At 35.0% G+C, this 23,208-nt stretch overlaps 1 protein-coding gene and 1 long non-coding RNA gene across 5 annotated transcripts in view; one reads left to right on the top strand and one right to left on the bottom strand.

The window, feature by feature from the left end:
- LOC138701090 (ataxin-2 homolog) overlaps nucleotides 1-23,208 on the bottom strand; it is a 53,195-nt gene that overhangs the window by 6,990 nt on the left and 22,997 nt on the right. For 2 of the 3 annotated variants that reach the window (XM_069827664.1, XM_069827666.1), the window contains 8 exons: nucleotides 22,528-22,652; nucleotides 19,311-19,524; nucleotides 15,623-16,064; nucleotides 13,827-14,234; nucleotides 11,275-11,540; nucleotides 8,788-8,971; nucleotides 5,041-5,228; nucleotides 2,286-2,889 (listed from right to left, as the gene is read on the bottom strand). In XM_069827664.1, coding sequence (XP_069683765.1) covers nucleotides 2,286-2,889; nucleotides 5,041-5,228; nucleotides 8,788-8,971; nucleotides 11,275-11,540; nucleotides 13,827-14,234; nucleotides 15,623-16,064; nucleotides 19,311-19,524; nucleotides 22,528-22,652 — 2,431 coding nt within the window. The remainder of the gene's footprint in view (nucleotides 1-2,285; nucleotides 2,890-5,040; nucleotides 5,229-8,787; nucleotides 8,972-11,274; nucleotides 11,541-13,826; nucleotides 14,235-15,622; nucleotides 16,065-19,310; nucleotides 19,525-22,527; nucleotides 22,653-23,208) is intronic. The other variant, XM_069827665.1, reaches the window with a different exon arrangement.
- On the top strand, nucleotides 8,889-20,665 carry LOC138701091 (uncharacterized). Of its 2 annotated transcripts, XR_011332436.1 has the most exons (3): nucleotides 8,889-9,029; nucleotides 13,860-14,189; nucleotides 19,331-20,665. It is a non-coding gene; the product is annotated as an uncharacterized lncRNA (long non-coding RNA). The 2 variants fall into 2 exon arrangements; XR_011332437.1 differs by lacking the exon at nucleotides 13,860-14,189.

Here is a 23,208-nt window from a genome sequence, read left to right as displayed (position 1 = left end):
ATTCTGCCTCTATCTAAAGACGTTGTATATGAAATTTTGCAGTTCTGACATCTTTCACTGCTTAGCTTAATGCAATATGCATAAGGACTGTTGATGCAGGCATTATGATATAGTCCACATTAAATTATGATTTTTATCAACATATGTGGATGAGTGGCAATATTTGTAGACTCTTGAGATTACATAGAGTAAGGGCAAATTATATGCAAATAAATTATTCATTTTTTGTGTGTATGATTTGTGATTAAATTGAACAGTTAATTTCTCAACATGATATTCAGAAGAACATTCAAAGTATTTATTTCCTAAATATACACAGTGTCAAAGATGGAAAATCATACATATCACCACTATAAACATTCAGATATATCAAAAGATCTGAATAATCAGGAAAATGCACATCAATTTTTTTATTAATATTAGGAATGGACATCAGCCAACAAAAACAGCAGATATATAGATGAAAACACCTCTTATCCTTATAAGATATGCGACAAAAATGTCATGCGAAACATATTAAATCTTTGGCTGACCTTTCACTGCTGTAATCAACTATTCAAGGTAGGTAGAAGCATTCATACGAAAAAGAAGTGCGTAATTGTCGATAACATACGAAGTGAGCATCCTGTATCTGTTCACATTGATTTCACAATAGTGGTGATTGCACAATGCATGGAGGAAGATGCGTTGTTCACTGAAGGAATAAAAAGGCACAAAGAAACTGACCAGACAACTGTGCATCGAATTTTGGTACAGGAACTATACAAGCACAAACAGAAAGTCACAAGTGGAAACATTGTGAACATACTGCTTAAACCCTGAACAATTCTGAAATGATTGTGCAAACTTGATAATCAGAAAATTGTCATAAATGAAATGTGGAGAGGAGCATATGAATCTCAGGTTAAAACACAGTCTGCTGAATAGCGACAACCAGAGTCACTGTCAAAGCACAAGTTTCAGGAGAAAAAAAAACCTTTCGTCCATGAAGTTAATGGTAATTTCGACATATGACATCTGTGGTGACCTTCTGTGTTAATTTGTTCCACTGATCAAAATGGATGCAATGAATACACATTCTTTCTGCACAATAAGAACATCTGCAATTACGAAGAAACACCTTGAAATGCTTGACAGTGCATTATTCTTCATAACAATGCAATTACTCATATAGCAGAGTACTGAGAATCTTACAATGGAAATCATCGTCTCTATTCACTTGACCTTAGTTAACATAACAATAACTTTAATTCCTAATATTAAAATCTTTGGGAGGAAAGTGCTTCCATATACAGATACACATTTCCAATGCAATACAGCAAGGTACAGCCATGGCAAAGATGACAGTATCTACCCATCTTCTTTACAATGGCAGCAAGTAGCTGAAAATCTAGGGAAGTACCAGCTTTGGCATCAAATCTTCTGGATTCTGACTCTAAATTATACTGGGAAGCTAGAAGGCGAATGGAGAACTTCCATGTGCCTGGGCAATAGATACTACTAGTACTTTCAAGACTGTAAACTAATTGAAAATATATCAATTGAAATTTTGTTGTTGTTGTTGTTGTTGTTAACTAATGCTGAGTTCTCAGAAATAAAATCATTAACTCTCTTACTCTCCAATATTTCTCACACATAGTGGATTTTGAGAAAAGGGCCAGACATTGCTGAAGATGACTCTGACCCATTTCTTCCTGAAGACTGCACAATAGACAAAGTAGTGAAGAAGTAATTCCAATTCTGTTCAAGTGTTTTGACAAACAGTCATGTCCTGTGAGTACTCGAAAGAATGCAACTGCACTTTTCTTTGGATAACTATTCAAGAATTATATTTTGTTGTGCACTGCAACGCTCCCACTTTTATTATTTGAAATTTCGTGCAAATGATATATTATATCTTGATATTTTTAATCGATTAATCTTTTAACCATTAGGAATGGTAAAGATGACATGGGGTTTTGTACGATATTACTTCCCTTCTTAGAATGCATTAACTAAAATATAGGCATATTTCTAAATTGTGTGTTGTCTGTCCATTTCCCAGAAATACACCTCTCTACACTCACAGGATGTCATTATGTAAATAGAAAAAGAAAATTATGCCCTTTCACATATATATTCTATATTTTCTGCAACAGAAAGTTTTACCGAAAGAAATTGGTTGCTGTGACATTGTAGTAGTCCTCACATACGTCATCATAAAGACTACAAATTATTTTGATATCTTATGGAAAATGAAAGACAAAATCAATACAAATATAAAAGTTAGTACCAACTGCCATTACCTTGATGGTGCTGATGATGTATGTATTGTACAGCAGCTTGCTGCATGCTAGTTGGTTGCATCATAGGATGATGTGGGGTGTGTGCACCTGGTGGCAATTGCCCTGTTGGCAGTATTGGGCACATAATAGGGAACGTATGTGGTGGCCCACTAGGTGGATGCCCTTGTGGTGGACCTGGAGGTGGTTGCTGGTATGTAGCAGTTGGTGGCCCAGCTGGGGATTGCGGGTGTCCTCCCTGTGGGTGATGATGGTAAGCACCTCCCCCTGCCCCACCTGCATTGCTGGGGCCACCTACAGGAGTATGTGGAGGTCCAGGTGGATTTGGAGTAGCCCCTTGAGCTGGAGAGGGGCCGCCTGGAGCAGATGGGCCTTGCTGGGATGCTGGGGGAGGAGGAGGGTGTCCATGGTGATGGGAATGAGGGTGATGTGGATGAGGATGATGTGGTGGCCCCATGGCTGTAGGTGGGGCAGGTGACATGTACTGAAGCTGATGTGGTCCTGGTGGAGGCTGGGGACCAGGTGATTCATGATAACTCACTGATGTTTGTACAGGTCCTATTGGTACCATGCTTGCTCCTTGTTGAGCTGCTACCATACGAACCACCTAAGGAAACAAAAGTAATGAATTAAAATGTTTATGAAACATTGCACTCGTCATCACCAAGACTGTGTTAATTTAATTATAATTAGTGATTGGAATTTTTTGGTGACTTCGAAGCATGGAAAGCAGTTAACTTTATATGTAGAAGTCATTATCTTCAAATGCAAAAATCGGTGGCTTCAAACACATGGAACATGTCAGAAAATAGTATTAAAATCAAAAGAAATTGCAATTTATTAACACTATAGCTCACACTATTTCAGACTCAATTGCAAGGATAGTAGGCGATCAAGATAACCTGTCAATTGTAATGTCATTAAATGGTTCTTTATCCTTAGAACAGAAAATGATCTTTCTGTCATGCAGTTGGTAAGCAGGAGTACTCATGTACATTTTTAAAGCTATCATAAATTTTGGTAGACAGTCTCAAGACTTCTGCCATTTATCATCTTGCAGACCTGTAGGCACTCAAGTACAAACACTGACTCCTCAACGTTCGAACTAAACTTGCTGAAGTTCAAATGACCCATCTTGGATTTTAGATAGGCTCAGCTGCTTTAAATGTGACAGGAATTTAAATTGCTCACAGAAGTCCTTGTATAAAGAAATGCTCTTATTCAATTCCATCGTTAACATACCCAGAATCAGTTAAAGATAAAAAAAAAAACAGTGTTGTAGGGGATCACAGTCTGATCCATCTGTTTTGTGTCAGAATCATATTTATTAAAAAAAATGTCCTGGGCTTCCAACACTGTCACATTTCTTCTTCTGAATGCTATCGATTTCAGATTGGGTACAAAGATTAGAGTTTTCTCTGGTCGAGATACTTGAAAACTTCATACCCCATTTTCATTTCAGCCAAGAATTCAAGTAAACAGTGTGCAAGCTCACAATAGTGGCCATATCCATGACTGCTGATTGCAAGTAGAGTATTTTGAGAATAGTCCCAAAAATAAATTCCATTTCACCCAAGTTTTTATAAGAGTTCCCAAAAATATGCCACCCCCTGAGAAATGCCCATTATGCCATCCCCTAAATGTAAAATAAAATGGAAGAATAAACCAAAAACGTATGCAAAGAGTCTATTCTACTAGACATTAAGGAAAGAATCAGAGTATTACAAGAATTAGGAAATACAATAGTATTAAAATGAACCTTAGCATATCCTGAAAGAACAAACAGGTTAGCAAAAATGGATCATAAATAAAGCATACACAAAACTCTGAACTTTCTTCCAATCAAATCAACAGTGATATGTGAAAGTGTTAAAATAAAATTTTTAAATTACTACATGAATATATTAAAATGAACAATGTCAGAAACTTTACAATACAGACGAAACTAAAACTGTCCAACTAAATGAGATAATAGACCTATCACAAAAGAAAACTAAATGGAAAGAATACCTAAGAACGAACTAATTAAGGACAGTTCAAGAAGCTATCACCTACCAACATAGTGAAAAGAGAGATGTGGGTCAACTAACACAATGACGGAGAGAAAATTTTTATTCATAGTGAGCAGAACAGACCAGAGGATTCAATCCATGATGGAACATGGAATGAGTGAACAACCCAAAGCATTATTATCAAACAAATTCTGGTCTACAATACATAAATTTCCAGCAGATTTACCCCCTGAGAGCAAATTTTAACATAATTGTCTTTTTTCAAACAATTGTATTTAATTGTTCCATCTCACCTGTCTCATGGCCATTTCTATTCATTTGGTAAAAACAAATTTAGTAAGTGGTGTAACATGTAATAGTCACAAAGCTCACAAGTCAAGAAAATGAACATAAGAAAAGAGTTTTTAAGTCTGAAAGGTAGTGCAAAACATGTGAATGATTAAATTTGTTTCACAATAAACAAGTTTTTAACAAGTTATTGTGGTTAAAACATTTATTTTCAAACTGATTCTGTTCTAATATCAAATGAAATAATTTAATTCAATGTAAAACAACTCGAAATATTTGATTCAGTTATTCTACAAGCCGGAAATTTTAAAGACTTAGAAGGTCTGGAATTTTCAGTCCACAAAATCTCTTAAAAGACTATATAAAATTAAAAGCCTGTACTGATTCTTCTAAGTGAACAGATTTGTCCTGTTGCCTGTAACTTCCTCCATACAAATTTAACAATAAATAATACTCACATGCTGGTATGATGACTGAGGTGGTAGATGCCCTTGTGCATATGGAACCGTGAATTGAGTGTGTATAGGAGCAGGAGCCAACAATGGTTGTCCTGTAACCTGCATTGGAGTTGGGATATCTGGACGATGAGGCACTGCCATTGGCACTGTAACAAATGAGAATCCTTTTCCATCTCCATTTCTATAACCTGTACAGAAAAGTTAAACAAATGTTCCAGTCTCTTATTATCAAAAACTAACATATTACCGTATTTGCTCGCGTAATTTGCGCCCCCGCGTATTTTGCACACCCTAATTTTTATGGGATTATTTTGAACTTTATTTTTGCTCCGTGTATTTTGCGCACACATTTTACGTACATATTTTTTTCAGTGTAGTAGAGATTTTCCTTCCCTACAGTCCATCGTAGGTCATTCACCAGCAACTGAAGTACCTGCTTCAGAAAGAAATCCCAAATCCTTGGTAGAGAGAAGTTACCGGTATAGAAAATCAGCCTACCGTAAATATTTACCTATACATATACTAATTGAGATAAACTCAGAACAGGACCTCTTATTTGAAAAATCCGCATATTTTACGCACCCCAATTTTTCAGTGGCCAAAGTTAATTAAAAAGTGCGCAAATTACGCGAGCAAATACGGTATTACATGACAAAATTCATTACTATTTGATTCAGTATATTGTTCCTTAAAAATGTTTCATCACAAAATTTCAATACGGGTATGGGGAAAGCAAAAATGTTTGATCTCCTAAGAGTGACTTGGATTTTATGCAGAAAAAAAAAAGACAACAAGAATGCAATCAGTGCTAGTTTTCCATGCTGGATATTTGGGTTCGAAAGCCAAATGATACTAAGTGCAATTTGTGGTGGACAAATATGTGTTCGCAATGTATACAAATTTCTCATTACATAATTTATCAGTATTTTGTCATCATCATCATCATCATCATCATCAATCAAATGCCATAGCCATGTGAACAGAATGAGCACTGGTTTGCATCTTCCTGGGGAATAAATTTTCTCATGAAATTTCTATCAGTGTATGGAATTGATGCCCTCTAGTATCGAAAAGAATTTGGGGAGCTACAGGGAGTAGTACAATTCAGATTTATATTGCAACTATAACAGCTGGGGAAATCATGATGACCATACATATCCACATACTTTTGGTGGATTATTATTCTTGATGTAATGTAGAGCCACTTCCAAATGATGCTCTGCAGGTAACATTTAAGAGAATTACATATTATCCTCTAGAGGGGATATTGGGGTGATATTGAAAAAAAAGTTAACAATAATTGCATTCACATAGAAAGTGCACATTACCTAGAAAACAAATGCACATAAAGTGAACTTCCAATCATATGAATTAATGGTAGAGGAACAACAGATGTTACAAAGTAAAAATAATCTCCTGTTTCATGCATAAATAACCTCACAAAGTTATCGACTGCAGGTCTAGTGAAATCATTTGTCGTTACAAATCCAACAGACCCTAGTTCAATTCCGTCAGTGAAATATTAATTTATCTACCTTGGTTATGTTCTCCTTAGTTTATTTTATTCTAATTTCCTTTAACCTGTGATCCTATTTCATGATGACCATATCATTGCCAAGAAGCTTCATTACTTGTAGATAGATAATCAATGCATGTTCTAAATCTTAACAAGAATGAGGAAAGAATGGGCTGAACAATTCAGATTCAGATATTGCTTATGATGATAGTGATGGTGATGTTCTGCTGCTGCTTATGATGATGATAATATAAATTATTAAGTGAAGACTGATTACTTAAAAATTATATAAAATATAATTCTACAAGTATGATAAACTTCTTTTGAAGCTGTCGGAATTGCTGAGAATTTTCTGATGGCTATCAGGTAATTGAATTCTTAATTCTTAATCCATAAAGCTGTCCACATGTAATTCAAGAACTGGATAAACCATGAAAAAATAATTTGGATCTCAACGTCTTTTGTAAATATAATACTACACTTAATGCCAATATCATATTTGAAATAAAACACCTAAGATTTATCCTGTGGAATGATCAGTAATATTTACACATAATTTAATAGATTAAAATGCAAATTACTCTTACATACTAGAAGTACATTTTTCTTTTAATTCCCAATATGGAATGATTTGTAAAATTGGGTAAGAGCTGAACCATGTATATGACTCAAGTCTGTGAGTGAGTTATGTAACAACTACAGAATGAGGAGGCATCATCCCAATATTAAGATCTTTGAAGTAGTTCAATTACACGATGTAAATGATTTATACTTTCATCCACACTTCACAGTAGAACTTTTAATTATGATTCTCAAGGAGATCCAGTTGTTCACAAAAAAAATCAGTTAATGACCATACTGCTACACCCACGCTATTCAGCAACGTTTTCTTCCTACTCTCTTCAATGTTTCAATCTGAGAATACTATACTAGCATCATAAGAGGAAACTAGATTGATATTTATTGTCGTTAAAACACGCGCACTGCACTGTGGTCAAACAGGACTTCTGTTTCATAAACGTTTACATACTGATAGATAAAAGTAACATACATATCTTCAGAGCAGTGTTGCCAAGTCAGCGGTTTTGTAGCTAAATCTGGTGTTTTCAGGACTATGATCAGCTACAGAATTTTACCGTCAGCGGCTAGCTATTTATTTGGCGTTTTTTGATGATTCTGACACAGGAGATGATATCTTTAAGATATTTTCTGTAAAGATATTCTGTAATTCTTTTTTAAATGTATTTGCGGACAACAATATGAGTTAATCATAAACCAGAGTTTAATATGGTATTATCACAATTTTTCATTGTGCGAGTATAAAAAATATCAACTTTTATGTTAACTCGATTTGGTACAATCACGTCCATTTCCTGCCTCATTCATTGTTGTTGTACAAATAAGATATGCCACATTCATTAAACTCTTAGTCTAATCATGTATGCATTGTTTTTGTAAATGAATTGATATATTTAGTGATAAAGAGCAGAGAATGAACTGAATTATTATTTTAATTTATAACTTACAGTACGCCTCCAGCTCAGTGTGATTTCTAACCGACCGGTGTGATTGTGATATGATTGTTTCCAAAGTGTCCAGTATATTCTTGATCTACTTCATTCAATTTTGAAGAAATATGCTGCGTAAAAAAACATAATGTGTTGAAAGATTGGGAGGAAGAAGTTGCCGATGATAGTTGGAAAGCTCGGTGTAATTGGTGTAATGTCCATACGATTTTGCATAGAACATAGAGCCTACGAAGTGATACACACTTTCCATAATTTAGTCTACATTTTTATAAAATTCTCCAGTTCTTAAAACTGTACAGTTTGTATTTCATATTTCGAAGTGATGTATTAAGAAAAATCTGGAATTTTTTCAACTACAGTTTAGCGTTTTTTTAAGCTTGTGCAGCGGTAAATGGATTTCTGAGTTGGCAACACTGCTTCAGAGAAAGCATATTTGGTGATGTGTTTAGTATACATTGTGTAATACTGGCTGCAATGATTCAATTATAGCTCTCTGTTAGTGTTAATAATATTAATATAGTTAGTGGCAATTAAGCTGATGTTTAGCAGTGTGTTGTGAAACTCCCCCATGTCCCACATATATACACTTCTGCAAACTTCTGTGGTGCAGGTACAAAACCTGCAATCAATTATAACACAAAATGTGCATTTCGTTAGCTGTTATAGTCAATATTTGTAGTACAATTACTGTTGCTAACTCACATTTACGGAATCGGTTGCCTGGATTCTGTGGCGTAAACGGAGTGGGTTGGTTAGTTGCAGCAACAACGTAAGTTGGCATCACCATTGTGGCAGCCATGCCAGTAGCTGCTCCAGGCGGTGCAGCACAATACTGAGGTGTCTGAGGTGTGTGCGGCCTTGATGGAGTGGGTGTACTTGGAGAACGCTGCCAACAGATCAACATAATTTTATAATTAACCAGAATGTCATATTCTAATGGAAATGTAAGGAATAATTCATTGTTACTGTAAATGTGTATTTCTACTTACAGTACTATCCAATGTGCCATTATAATTTATACAGTGCTAAAAATTAATGCATATTGCTTCGGAAGCATGCAATAAAGTACATAATACGTAACTGTATCTTGACGTGTGTCGGAGGAAGAACAATTGAAGACATTACAAAAGCAGCCCTAGTCATTTTTAATGAAATTGAGTTAAGGACACATTTGCTACTGTTTTAAATGTTTACAGACTCCAAAAATGGCCCATGTCAAGTGCAATAGACACAAGGATAAAACACCAGTTGAGCGGGAATATCTGACATGTGTTATTTTCTTATTGTTCTCCTGAAAAATAGCAATTTTGACAAGGGTTGTTTTGTAATAATGTCTTCAATTGTTTGTATGCATCTGAAGTTTGATTAGTGTAATATGTAGCTAGTCAGCGATGTATGCAATGGAAGGGAAAGGAACTGGCCACCCTACCCACTATCTTCTGGCTATATATGTATTTCTAAATTATAGACATCAGCTCAAAGAATTTGAGTGACCACAAGGGTCCTGAATACAATAAACATGTACAATATAATGTGATGTGATACATTAAAGAAAAAAGAAAGTTAATTGTTGAAGGCAAATATAAGTAGATTAATTGAAATAGAGATGATGATGTAATATATGAAGAGAATCCTTGATAATATTTATAAGAATGTGGTGCTTTATTGGTATTGCTTACGAGGTTCAGACCTGTCTTCAGACAGTTACCTAAACAGCAACGATGTAACCACATTTTTTACACTGTATTATACAAAATTGGGAAAGAAATGGTTCCCTCCTGTTCTAAATGTGCAAAGGTAGATCGAACTGATACGCATTTATTATGTGAATTTAATTTTTAATACAGTAAAGAGTTCGCATTTTTGCCAGTACTATAATTCTATTTGTATATCCTGATGTTTTCCGAATTGCAATACAATACTTAATGCCATTTGCATCAATATTTTGTGTGATAATACAATAATTACTATTCCAGTCCTTTTGAAGAGCAAATATAAAAGTACGCCCTTTACTTAATGTTGAGGTAGACTTACAACTTGAAGTATCTACAATAACCAAGACAGACTTCGCAAAGCAACATCAACCATCCCACTGATATCTTTATGGGAAGTCTAAAAGACTAGTTTCATTTTTCACAACAAAGACCTGTTATAACATAAAATAAGAGTAATTTTGTATTTACGTATTTTCAGATTATGTATTCAAAAGATAAAACTGAAATTTAATATTGCTGTCAATTTATTAAGGGTGATTAATTCACTACAGTATGCGTCTGGATAAGATGAATGTGATAAAGCCAGGAAAATGAGTCCAAGGTTTAGCACCAAAAGTTACCCAGCATTTGCTCTTAATGGGTTGAGGGAAAACCCCCGGAAAAAACCTCAACCAGGATTTGAACCCAGATCTGCTCATTTCATGGTCACACATGCTAACCGTTACTCCACAGCGGTGGGCTAAGTAGGGTAATCAAATGGTGAGTAAATAAAAAGTAAAGTAAATCCATGGCGCTACAGTATGTAATGTTGTTTTATACTTATTTCTAGTATAATATCTTTCAGAACATAAATATAGGAAAAATTTCACAACTCCTCAATACAATAACAACCCTGATGTAACAATACAATTTTCCTAGTCCTCAGAAAATTGTTGTACAGTATTAAGGTTCGAGTACTAGAAATTAAGTGACATAGTTAAAATTTAAAAAGAGCAAATGCTCTTGCTTGGGGCAGTTCCAGTTACATAACATGATACTAGAAATTAAGTAATAATAAAAATTTAAAGTAAAGATTGGGGGGAGGAGGAAAACTAGTTGAAATAAGAAAAGAAAAATTATCTATACGAAAAAATGTAAATAATGGACAGTTTCAATTTAAAGAAATACAATATCTAATTCTCATACTGAAAATATTATTAAGGTTATTTAATTCTGGATTTATTTTAATAAACTGATTGTAAATCTTGGTCCATAATATGAACTTAAAAAACTGGACAAAATGTGAATGGTATATAATTTTTCATGTTGCACAGTTCTTTACATTGAGCAACTCAACTTTTCTTGCACAACTCGACATTGCAATCAATTTAAGTTGTAACGTGGATGAGTAATTCACGAGAAGATGAATGAGAAATAAGAATTTCTTTTCACATAATGTAACTAAACCAAACTCAAAAGATCATAAATGTCTTACCGGAGTAAATGGTTTAGCATTTGGGTTGTATACGAACTCCTTGGCATTAGGATTGAGAGTTGACTTCTTCAGTGCAGATGTCACTTTATCAACTGAACTACCACCAGGTTCTCCACCTTGTTGGTCCTTATTTCCTATAACTTCTTCAGGTGGTTGAACTTGTCCTTGTTTCTTAAGATCATTAGCACCTGAATCAACAGGCTCTCCGCTGCCAAGTTTGAAGTCTTGTCCGAATTTCTTCAGTTCCGCATGCTGATCTTCACGTACTATACAAATGAATAAGATTCATATGTGATACAAATTACAGCGTACATTTCAGCTCTGAAACCCTGTATGAAGAAGAGAGAGAGATAAAGGGAAATACAGTACTTGTAAAAATACATTTAAGTCTGTGATATTCAGAGAAATGAAAATACAATGTACATACTATAGCAACAGCAGAATATGAACAATGAAAGATGCATAAGTATTCTAGAGGGACAGGAAGGGAATGCCCAACAGATGTTCCATGCAACATAAATGTTATAAAATGTGTCAAACATTTAACCCTTATTGACAAAATAGCTATAATTTGTATAAAGAATAGGGTAATTTACATCGCGAAACTACAGTGTGCAACTACATTTCATGAAAGAAAGGCTCATAAAATCTAAGTGGTCTCTTGAAGATATATAAAAGTCGTCATAATTAATGACACAAAGACAGCAGGTGTGTATACAATTCTGTCAATTTCATCCATAGCTGATCAGGTTCTAAAAGCAGTCATAACATTTGAAAAAAGAATGCTGTTTTTGTAAGCAAAAGCATATAATAGAAAGAAACATGTTTGGAAACGAGAATGTATTCACGCCTAAAGTTGAGATATTTTGCTGAAAGAAATTGTTTTAGATGATCCTAAGAGCTACTTATTACATCTAAATCATCCACATTTTTACTTAGTGTAATCAAAAATAAATTAATGGGGGGGGGGGGGGGGGGAAGAGAGCAAAATATTGAAGATCTAACATTCTAAATGTGCTGAGTGCCAATTTTTCAAAATGCATTTTATTCAATCTAAGGAGGAACATCCATATGAAAATATCATAGTAAATTGTCTTTGTCGTAGCTAAACTGTAAGTGATTCATTCATACCGCCTAAAGATGGTGTTGTAGGTTTCTCAACATGTAATGCAGTGTGTTTTTTCATCAATATCTCAGAAAGTTTTTTTGGTACTTAGCACATTTAGAATGTTAGGTCCTCAACTATGAAAGAACTTGATTTCTTCTTTCTTTCCAATCCCATTACAGGCTAAATGGGCCCAGAGGGGGGGAGGGAAGGTTAAGGCCCCACATATATATATAAAACGCGCGTGAGTGCGCACACACGCACGCGCACACACACACACACACACACAATTTATGATACTTCAATCAATTCTAGGACAGTAATGGAAACATTTCACATAAATGGATAGTTTCCCTTTTCTTAGGGTTACCAAATGTCCGTATTTAGCAGGACATGTCCTATTTTGAAGGTTTGTCCTGCCGTCCATATTTATTTTTGAAGATTTGTTAAATGTCCATATTTTTATGGAAAAGTTCCAATCATCTCATTTTTTTATAATTACATTTCAAAATATAATTCTGAACTGCGAATAAACTATAGTTTTTCGCCCATATATTTTATTCAGAGTCAGAACTCATTGCAGCGATAGAATAATGTTCCAAGTATTAGCATCACTGATCAGTATTCTCTTTCGAATACAAGCCATGAATAAACCATCACAGATCATGGTTTGTCCGTAAAACTGGCCGATCGGTGTGCATAAACAATAGCATGATCAACAAAACCATCAGTAACACAAGGTTGAGCCAATTTAATTTTTTTTTTCCACCTGAAAATCAGCATCAGTAAAACTGTAAACATACGAAATTAGTCTTCTGAGTGTAGTGAAGGACAATGTTTCAATGATCTGTCAGCAAATACAGTATATGGTGAGTGAAGTAGTTTTTGTAATTATGGCTACATGTAAAATTTGGTTAAAAAAAATTGGTTCGTGTTTCTCTGGTAGGTCTATGTTCCTGTATATAATGCTGGAATTATAATGTACCGTACTGTACTCTGATTGTATTCTTTTGTTTTAACTGTATTTTAATTATTTTATCCTACAGAAAATTATTTAATATATGCCTACGCAACTTAACAAGCAATAATCAATTAAATTCGACTTTTGAATCTGAAAAATACCTACTACAGATCTACACATGTTTTTGTGTCTGGACTTTGTCCTGCTTTTTGAACTAGTTCGTCCTGTTTTTCACTGAGTATCTGGTAACCCTACCTTTCTGAGTATTCTTATTTGGCCTGATAATGATCTTCATTACTATAGTGATGCTAGTTATGTCAGACTGATTGAATTCTTAAACCAACGGTACAGTCTACAAACATGATTCCTAGTTCCACTGTATTAACTTAAACAATAACAAAATAATGAAAATAAATTTCGGAATAACACTAGTAACTGTAAATTGAAATTTGAAATAATAAAAAATATTAAAAATAATTCTCTCACCTCTTGATGCCTGTGGCAATTTCCTACTGACAGAAGCATTCCCAGTATTCGTGTTGGGACCTTGTTGCACCATTGGAGTTTGTTCTGGAGGTGGAACCACTTTCATAGGAGCCATACTCTCAGTTGGAGGTGGGGGTTGTTGCACTGGAACCACATTAGGTGCAGCTACAAGTGTGGGAGGAGCAGCACTGGCCACCACTGGTGTTGGAGCGGCAAGCACCTGAGGAGGAACTCCTGCTGGAGCACTAGTTGGAGCAGCATTGCCGCTGCTAGGGAAAGGAGCAGGTGGAAGACCTCCAGGAGCATGATGAGTCAATTTAGGATCTACTCTCGGAGGCAGTGGGCCTTGCTGAGATTGATCTGGTGGGTACCGAGAAGGTTCCGACACATTGAATGCACCTCTTGGTCCTGTGGATAAATAAAAGTATATATTTTTTATGATCGCCAATAATGTACTAATCATACCTTCAATAGGACTATAAATGATCATACAATAAAACTTCATTTACACGTTTTTATGGGAGTATGAAGGAAACAACAGCATAAGTGAGAAAAACATGTAACTGAAATGACACTCAATAACATCTGAAACAGTTTTTGAAGACTATATCCGAAGGACAAATTAAGTCAATTTAGTGAAATTTATAACTTCACAGTTAAGCCATTGTTGAGCTACAATGCAGTACTCAAATTTATAACATATATTCTTAAAGAATGTAAGATTATTTCCAGAAATTCTTAGCTGTTTAGAATCAAAGCTGGCTCATCTATTACATTTCAAACTCCAATCCAGAAAATTTTACGAAATTGACTTATCCTGTTACACACTGACAGCCTTCTAGACATAGTTTGCACTGATCACTAACAAGTTGCAAACAATAGCCATTAAGAGCAATATTGTAGGGATGTTGCAACCTGTCATAATCCCATTTTGTTTCTTAATTCCATACAATCATAATTTACATTTTGTGGAGGGGGGGGGGGTGATCTGTACCTGAAGTGGCATTTGAAGTTTCATTTTCTGTTTTAGCACAAAAACATATGCAAACAGATAAAATTTATCAAAAAGGTTTCATCATCACAGGCCTATGTTATTTCACCCCCCACCCCAAAAGTTATTCTGGACTTCCCTCAAACTGTTCCATAATTTTTTCAGTTACTCATTCTAGTGCCGAGGTCATGGAAAGCATGGGGCTCTACCTTCATGTCCCCCAAGTGCCTTCATAGCATGTTACAGGGATACCTTTACCTTTTTATCATGATGTGTTACGAAATGTTTCACTGTTTCTAAAGCAGTAACAGTGTCATTAAAAGACACAAGACTGTAGAAGGCAAGCTTCGAAGTGGATTACATCATAACTATGAACAGGTGCTGTATTTTCGCGTTTTTACATTTTCTCGGAAAATCTAATTTCGAGAAATTTATTTGGAACATATAAATCCCATTTCGTATTTCCTGGGGATTTAAAATGCGAACGCATAAGTGTAAAACATGCATAACGAAAAACATATAACTGAAATAAATTAAAATGGAAAGTATAGTAATTTGTCAGAACTTCAGGAAAAAACGAATAAGTGTGAAAAACGCGTAAGTGCAGAATGTATAAAAGAAGTTTTACTGTATGCTCTTCAAAAATCGATTAATAATATGTACAGCAAATATGCTTAGTGTTCTTAACATTGTGAATACATAATATGCATAAAACAGTAATCACTACTGCTAATTCTAGTTGCATATTTTATCCAGATAATTCTTTGTCAACCTACCGAAGTTTGTCAGACTTTATTACTCTTACCTGGGCGAATCTGTTGAGGTCTCTTGGACTCTATTCCATTCATTTTATTGGGCTCCCTCTGGGGCAAAGGAGGTTGTTGCTGTGGAGGTACAGGGGCATAACCAGGACCGTGAATGTGTGGGACAGGTGCAGGCTGGTTCATGGGATTCAATGACACAACAGGGGTAGCGGCACCTGCAGGAGGTTGTTGGAAAGGAGGCGGATGAAGGTATGCCCCACCTCCTGCCCTTGCTGGGGGTGGAGCCTGTTGCGGGGGTGTCTGCTGTTGTGGTTGTGGTGGTGGTTGTTGAGGGGGAAGTTGTGGTGGTTGCTGCGGTGGCAATTGTGGTGGCTGTTGCTGGGGTTGATTTTGGGGCTGTGGTTGTTGCGTCTGCTGTGGTGGTGGAGTTTGTTGCTGCTGCTGAGCAGGGGGAGGTGGAGTGGATCTAACTAGTTTTCCAGTCTGAAACATACAAAAAAATGTGGTGCAAATGAGTAATTTTGTAAGCCAACAAATGCAGAACCTACAATTGATTAGTTTAAAACATAGAAATGAATTGCTGCACCAGTTCTGCTCCATCTGTGAATGACCACATACAACTTGAAAAGTCTTCAGGTTCAGGTTTTCATCACACTTTTTTTGTTGTCACAAAGTAGTAGACGAGGGCATACTAAAGGGAGGGGGTACTCATCCATTAGCACTGGTCAGCTTGATGAGTTATTGACTGAATTTGGTATAATATTCCTCTATCCAATACCTAATTCCCTCCTTACCCTTTCCTATCCAGTCCTCTGACTGAACTCTTACTTTCTTCGACCCCGACGGCATTAGAGCATTCGAGGACTAGGGGTTCATTTCCCTTTCCTTCCTCCTGTTTCTACTTTTCTGTTCCTAGTGCTGACCTGCTATGGCACTAAAATCGTCCTCCAGTGGCTTAAGGAGGGAAAGCTGGTGATCAACAAGATCTCCCAGCTAGGTCCAATGGACCCGTCGACCAACAGCAGGTGTGGTCCTCCAGACATTCTGGGGATTGTGTGTGAATGAAGTAGCCACCAAAACGTTAAAATATGGTGTTCACTTAAATCGACTACAACTTGCCATTTAACTCCAACATAAAATATTGGAGTGCAAGAGGTCAAATGACTTTATTGTCAAATGCCTGGCATTAGAAAACAACAACAACAAGATATTTTATTGCAATTTTCACAGTTATATTTACACATTTATTTTATGGCTCTCAGTTATATCAAGTACCAGGACAATACCTGAGAATATGTATACATTTCTGGGGAGTAAAATAGATTGCTTCTATGTGGTGCACTCTGGGTAATGCAAAATGATCTAGAACTGAAGGCAAAAATATCCCAGCAAGAAAACTACTCTCTTAAGAGCAAAACGCCACTGGACTTAAAAAAATTATACAATTCTATTACAAAATCAGGTCTTTATCTTCCAATCACGAACACGTTTTTATATATTTTCTTATATAATAAACAGCATGCCAATAAATTAATAAATAAATTTTTTATGCAAAAAATATTGTAGATTTCCTTAAAGCTGCTAAAGTTGCTTGTACAAGACCAAATTTTTCTTCAAATTCAATATTTTACAAGAAAACTTGCAAAAGATTGTCAAAGATTTACCAATATTGAAAAAGATTTATCGATGGCTGTTTCATATTGCTAAAGATTTGACAAGATTTTAAAACATGTGCTTCAAGTTCATTGCAACCTATCTAGGCTTATCTACCAAATATTACAACATAAATAAGTAACTTTTTGATTGCCTAACAAAACACCTTTCTCTATTTTGAATCACAGAAACACCTTATTGCTCTCTGTGTAAACATCAAGAAGAAATGGACATCACTTTAAAATTTGTTATCCTTTAACTGGTGTCAATGAGTGGGAAGGATATTGGAAACAAGAAACAAGATGGGATATTAATCCAAGCCTTCTTTCGGTATTCGTTATTTGCTGTTTGATTGAAGTTTTGTGGTTAATGATCTCATATCAATGTACCAGCCATTAGATATATGCGAATCTCTTGGATAATAAATAGGCTATAAAACAATATTTGTATTACTTAACTGTATGGTACTCCAAAATTAAGAATATTACAATTGTATGTTATTTTAAAACAAAATATTTACGACTACTGTTCACTTAGGTTATAGGTTAGATGGAGAGAAAATTAAATAAAAATAAAGAAAAAATAAATGCTATAATTTGTATTTTATTTACAAGAAATTAATCCTACATAATGATGTACTCCAAAACTAAATAAAATATTGATTTGTTTTAAAAAAAACGCGTCATAATCTTCACATGCTGTTGTAGAAGCATCCGGGACTCTATCTACAATCGCAAAAAAAAAAAAAAAAAAAGAAAAAAAAAAGCTAATTACAATTTTTATCAACATGTGCAATAAAATATTAAAGTCAATAATTACATGCTCCCTTACCTCTATTCAACATCACTTTCATTGTCATCACTACCGGAAGAATTGTTGTTGTCACCATCTTCCCATAGAGGATCCAGTGTTTGATGCAAAGCTGTACCAACCTTATTTCAAATAATGCACGCACCTCAGTTTTTCTTCACCAAATTCAAGAAAAATATGTGTGGGGAGTATTCACGCATACACGGTTTTTCGAATACCATTTGGTCAATTTCTTCAAAGAACTGTGAAGTATTTGGTCGATTAGAATATGTTATTTAGTTTTAAGACAACAGAAGACTTTTAAATTATTAGAGTGATTTGATAATAAAACATGTAAGTCCTGAAAAGTCCTGTAAGCATTGAATTTGATGAAAATTTGATTGTGTACAAGCAGCTTAAGGTATCTTCAGTTCAAGTTTGCTCATTCTGAAATACAAAAGGAGATGAATCTATTCATTATCTAGGAAATGTCGGACTGGTTAAAAGACGAACCAAACTTCATACACAAAATAACAGGAGATAAATCTTGGGTAACTGTATCATACTCTATAACAGCGATGCTTGTCATTTAATACGAAGTTTGATGGTTCAAAATGTGACAATTTAAAGAAGTTTATTGCACAGAAGTATGTAGAACAAGTAAGCATGAATTCGATGGAAATGTTAAAAGAGATGAGTCTTCAGCAACTAGTTCCAGTAAAAAAATTGCCAGTGCTAGTCTACATGTGTGACGGCTAATGGCAAACTCTGTATGTCTTCTGAAATAAACATTTTAAGGAAAAGGTAACAACATCAACACATACCACTCTCTCAATGAAGATTTCTTAAGTGTGCTGAAGAAGATGTAGATTTAAATAAATCAAAACATAAAGGACGAGACGTATATGTAGTGATAATGAAATAATTGATATAAAACATCGTAAGATGGTAAATATACGTGTTGCTTCATCAAGCAATTTAATAACGACCAAATGAGGACAGTGTTTCTAGAATTCATTAGTGTGACTGATTGTTGTAGTCTGTGGATGATTTAAGGTTGTTAATCCGAAAGTGCTATTCTCCTCTAACAAGGATTGGATTCATTTATCAGGATATGTGAAAAAATTCTTATGACTTCATTTGTGAGAGCTGCAATTTAAAAAATATTAGCAGTATACATAATGTTATCAAATCCATTTTCTAATACAAATATTCTATACAAAAATACACATAGAGGACATAATATAGAAAATGACTTGTGTTCACAGAGCTTCTAGTTGAAATTACCTGATGATTTTTTCTTTTAGCAGGTGGTACATATTTTCCTCCTTCTACGCTACCACCAGTACTGGCACTCATAGCAGCACCTTGGCCATCAGGGGGACGAACCACAGATGCAAACCGATCCTCCTCATCACCATTCTCAAGATCCATGCGAGCTTTGTAACTTGGGTTTGCCTCAATCTCACTAGCTATTTTGGCAGCCTTTGCTTCTGCATCCCTATAAACATAGTTAATAATATTTTAACATTCACAACAAATTTTGAATTAATATCTCTCTTCAAATGACACAAGTTATTTCACATTAAATTTCCATGTAAGTAGTGCCAGTATCATTACTTGTGCTATTACCATCATGAGAAGTTTTTTACCAACTTGTATTGTAAGAAAGTAATCAAGTTACAATCATTTATATTTTGTTTTATTTTTTAACGAGTTAAAAGAAATTACAAAATAAAACTTTATCTTCAAATAACCACAACTTTGCTAGGAAAAGGCATGTTTTATATGCATTCACAGAAGTATGTACTGTCGGTGACTCAGGAGAAGACGAGAGCGGACTGAGGAGGAAGGCATGTGAACAGATAATGTACGACAACATGTGAAATATTTGTACTGCAGTAAGCGGAAACATTAGGTCTCCTTCTGTTCAACTTAGCTTTAATTTCCATACGCACTGTTACTCATGTTTCCTGCACGAGTAATAACCTAGCTACTGGGATGCTTATCTGAGAGATGTTTATAACAATCAGCAGCGATAGTCAAGAAGGTCACATTCTTTCCGCTCATCTTCTCCTGAGTAACGCACAGTACATACAGCAAAACATCGTTCTAACGATCCCGTTTCACAATGTCCTGGCAGAACTTCCATTAAAACCAAAGTAATTTAATTTAGCTTATAAGAAACCCCGCTCTTAAAGAATACACTTGGATAGATTTCCGAATACACAGCCAACTTTAGCGAAATTCCAGAACTATTTCAAACATTTATCAATCAATTTCTGTACAAGTATGGTCACATCAATGTCATTACACCAGTGTGGCTCTAGCACCAGTACTGGTACCTTGCAATCAATAGTACGCATCACTATCTCAATTGAAAGTAAGCTCACAAAAATGTTTGTGTGTTTGCATATGACAACCGTAAATTAGTAACAGTACTTAAAAATATATTATTGTGATTTTATAACAATATTATATTGTGTACTTCAGAAAGTTTATGGATGTGTGTTTAAAATGGGCATTAAGAATATGTAAATATGATGTAATTAACTTTCTTGCTGATATTAAGTGACAATCCACTTTTAAGAAAAGTCCGCATTTTAAGAATAAAATGAAGTTCCCTAGGGATTCGTTAAAAAGTGGTTTTACTGTATTGTTACTTGTGAGTCAGCCATATAAAAGGACTGACAAGGAAAGTTCACAGTGTTCTGGACACCAATTTTGTTGCACTTTCATGAAATCAATCTAGATAAATAAATGGAAAAACAATACCTACCTGAAAACCCTGTCAAATGTGCGTTAATTTTCGACATTTTACATTTTGAATTTTCTTCTGAACTTTATTAGTTGATATGTAAGGAGCCACAGTTTGAAGGACTTCTGTAGTCTCCTAGTAGATAAGATGCTAGGCAAATGATCGTAAGCTTAATGCATTAATTACATCTGTAGCCAGCACATTTTCTTTTAATTATATTTTATTCTCATTCTATTCTTTCAGTTATAGTAATTACACTTCCATCATAACCAATCAGTATGGATTTGATATTAATACCGTTTCATATACAACAGTAGTTAACATGGAGTTATTACATGCAGATGAAAAAAATAATCAGCACCTAGAGAAAATTGAGTTAGGAATTACATATGTAGTCTTATTAATAATAATCAAAGCATAATGACTACGAACTTTTGTAGTCACTGCTGACAGGTCAGTACGAATTTGTTAGACTGCAAAACATTTTCAATGGCAACAAAATCCGTCATCAACATGTGCTGTTGTTTAAAATAAAGAAGAAAAATTTCAACAATGCAATGAGAGCCAAGACATCTTGCTTATACTGGACTCATAGGGAGGTCAGACATACTTACTTACTGGCTTTTAAGGAACCCGGAGGTTCATTGCCACCCTCACATAAGCCTCCCATTGATCCCTATCCTGAGCAAGATTAATCCAGTCTCTATCATCATATCCCACCTTCCTCAAATCCATTTTAATATTATCTTCCCATCTATGTCTCAGCCTCCCCAAAGGTCTTTTTCCCGCCAGCCTCCCAACTAACACTCTATATGCATTTCTGGATTCGCCCATACATGCTACATGTCCTGCCCATCTCAAATGTCTGGATTTAATGTTCCTAATTATGTCAGGTGAAGAATACAATGTGTGCAGCTCTGCGTTGTGTAACTTTCTCCATTCTCCTGTAACTTCATCCCTCTTAGCCCCAAATATTTTCCTAAGAACCTTATTCTCAAACACCCTTAATCTCTGTTCCTCTCTCAAAGTGAGAGTCCAAGTTTCACAACCATAAAGAACAACCGGTTATATAACTGTTTTATAAATTCTAACTTTCAGATTTTTTGACAGCAGACTAGATGACAAAAGCTTCTCAACCGAATAATAACAGGCATTTCCCATATTTATTCTGCATTTAATTTAGGTCAGACATACTCCACATATTTCTATTCTGTATACATAGATGATGAGGGCAATTGCAATGCTACTGTTGAAATTATTCCTCCTCATTGCACTCCATACTATCAATAATGTGACATACATTTCTTTTGGCACGTTAATAATTTAAATAAGAATACATGGATCTCTATGAAAGCCCTACAAAGTAATTGTCACCTGTCTACAAGGAAAGTAATAAAAATTTATTCTCTCATTATCAACAATTGTCTGCTGTATGTTTCAATGATATGGTAAAATATCAACGGTAAAGCTCAAAGCTTATTCCAGAAAAGAACTTCTCGAAAAGTGAACGAAATTTGTTTTCTAACATATATTCAGAAATATAATAATTCAATTAGTGATTAACATCAACATACAGACTATTAAATGTGGTCATACTTGAAGCAGACTACACCACACATTCTTATTTCAATACTTTCAATAAATGGTCAATATTAATATGTATACTGTAGCTTCCAATCCTTGATATTCATGATGACTGTTCCTCAAGTCAAAGCCAGAAAAAAAAAACACGTAACTTAAACTTACTTATAGTCCTTAGTGTCCTTTTTCTGCAGTTGCAACGTGTAACCCTCGAGAGATGGTTGGAATGAAGTCTGGACACCATATACTTGTTCATTCTTCTTGAACATCTCATCAACATTCCATCCATTCTGTTCAACCAAGATACAATCACATTACAAATATGAAGTCATAAATTAACACAATGAAACAAATATAAATGTACATGCACATGCATGCACACACATCAAGTAAAGAAAAATTTGATAAAAGAAATTTGAGGGATAATAGAAGAGATGAAAATATTTTTAACAATCATGGTTCAAGAGTGCATTCTTGAAGCACCACAGTCTATTCAAGATGGTACCGCATTCATGAGCCTTCACTGCAATGTATAAGCAGCTTATCAGCTATTTGGTTTGAAATCTAACAATCTCCCTGAGTGAATAAACAAAACAATTTCAGAAAACCAAGGCTCCTGGATAGGTTGGTGCAGAAATCAATTCGAGACACGATCTTCTGGACCCACAGCCTAAGCTCTTAACTGGCAAAGAGGATGAAGGAATTGTTCGTGCAACATGTTTCAGACAAGGTTTTTTGTAGTTTATTTTACGATGCTTTATCAACATCTACGGTTATCTAGCATTTGAATGATATGAAGGTGATAATGACAGCAAAATGAGTCCAGGGTCCAGTGCCGAAAGTTAC

This window comes from Periplaneta americana, chromosome 6 (assembly GCF_040183065.1).
Source record: "Periplaneta americana isolate PAMFEO1 chromosome 6, P.americana_PAMFEO1_priV1, whole genome shotgun sequence".
NCBI classification, from domain to species: domain Eukaryota; kingdom Metazoa; phylum Arthropoda; class Insecta; order Blattodea; family Blattidae; genus Periplaneta; species Periplaneta americana.
The sequence above is the reverse complement of the archived record's forward strand: the minus strand, read 5'-3'. Positions and strand labels throughout refer to the sequence as shown.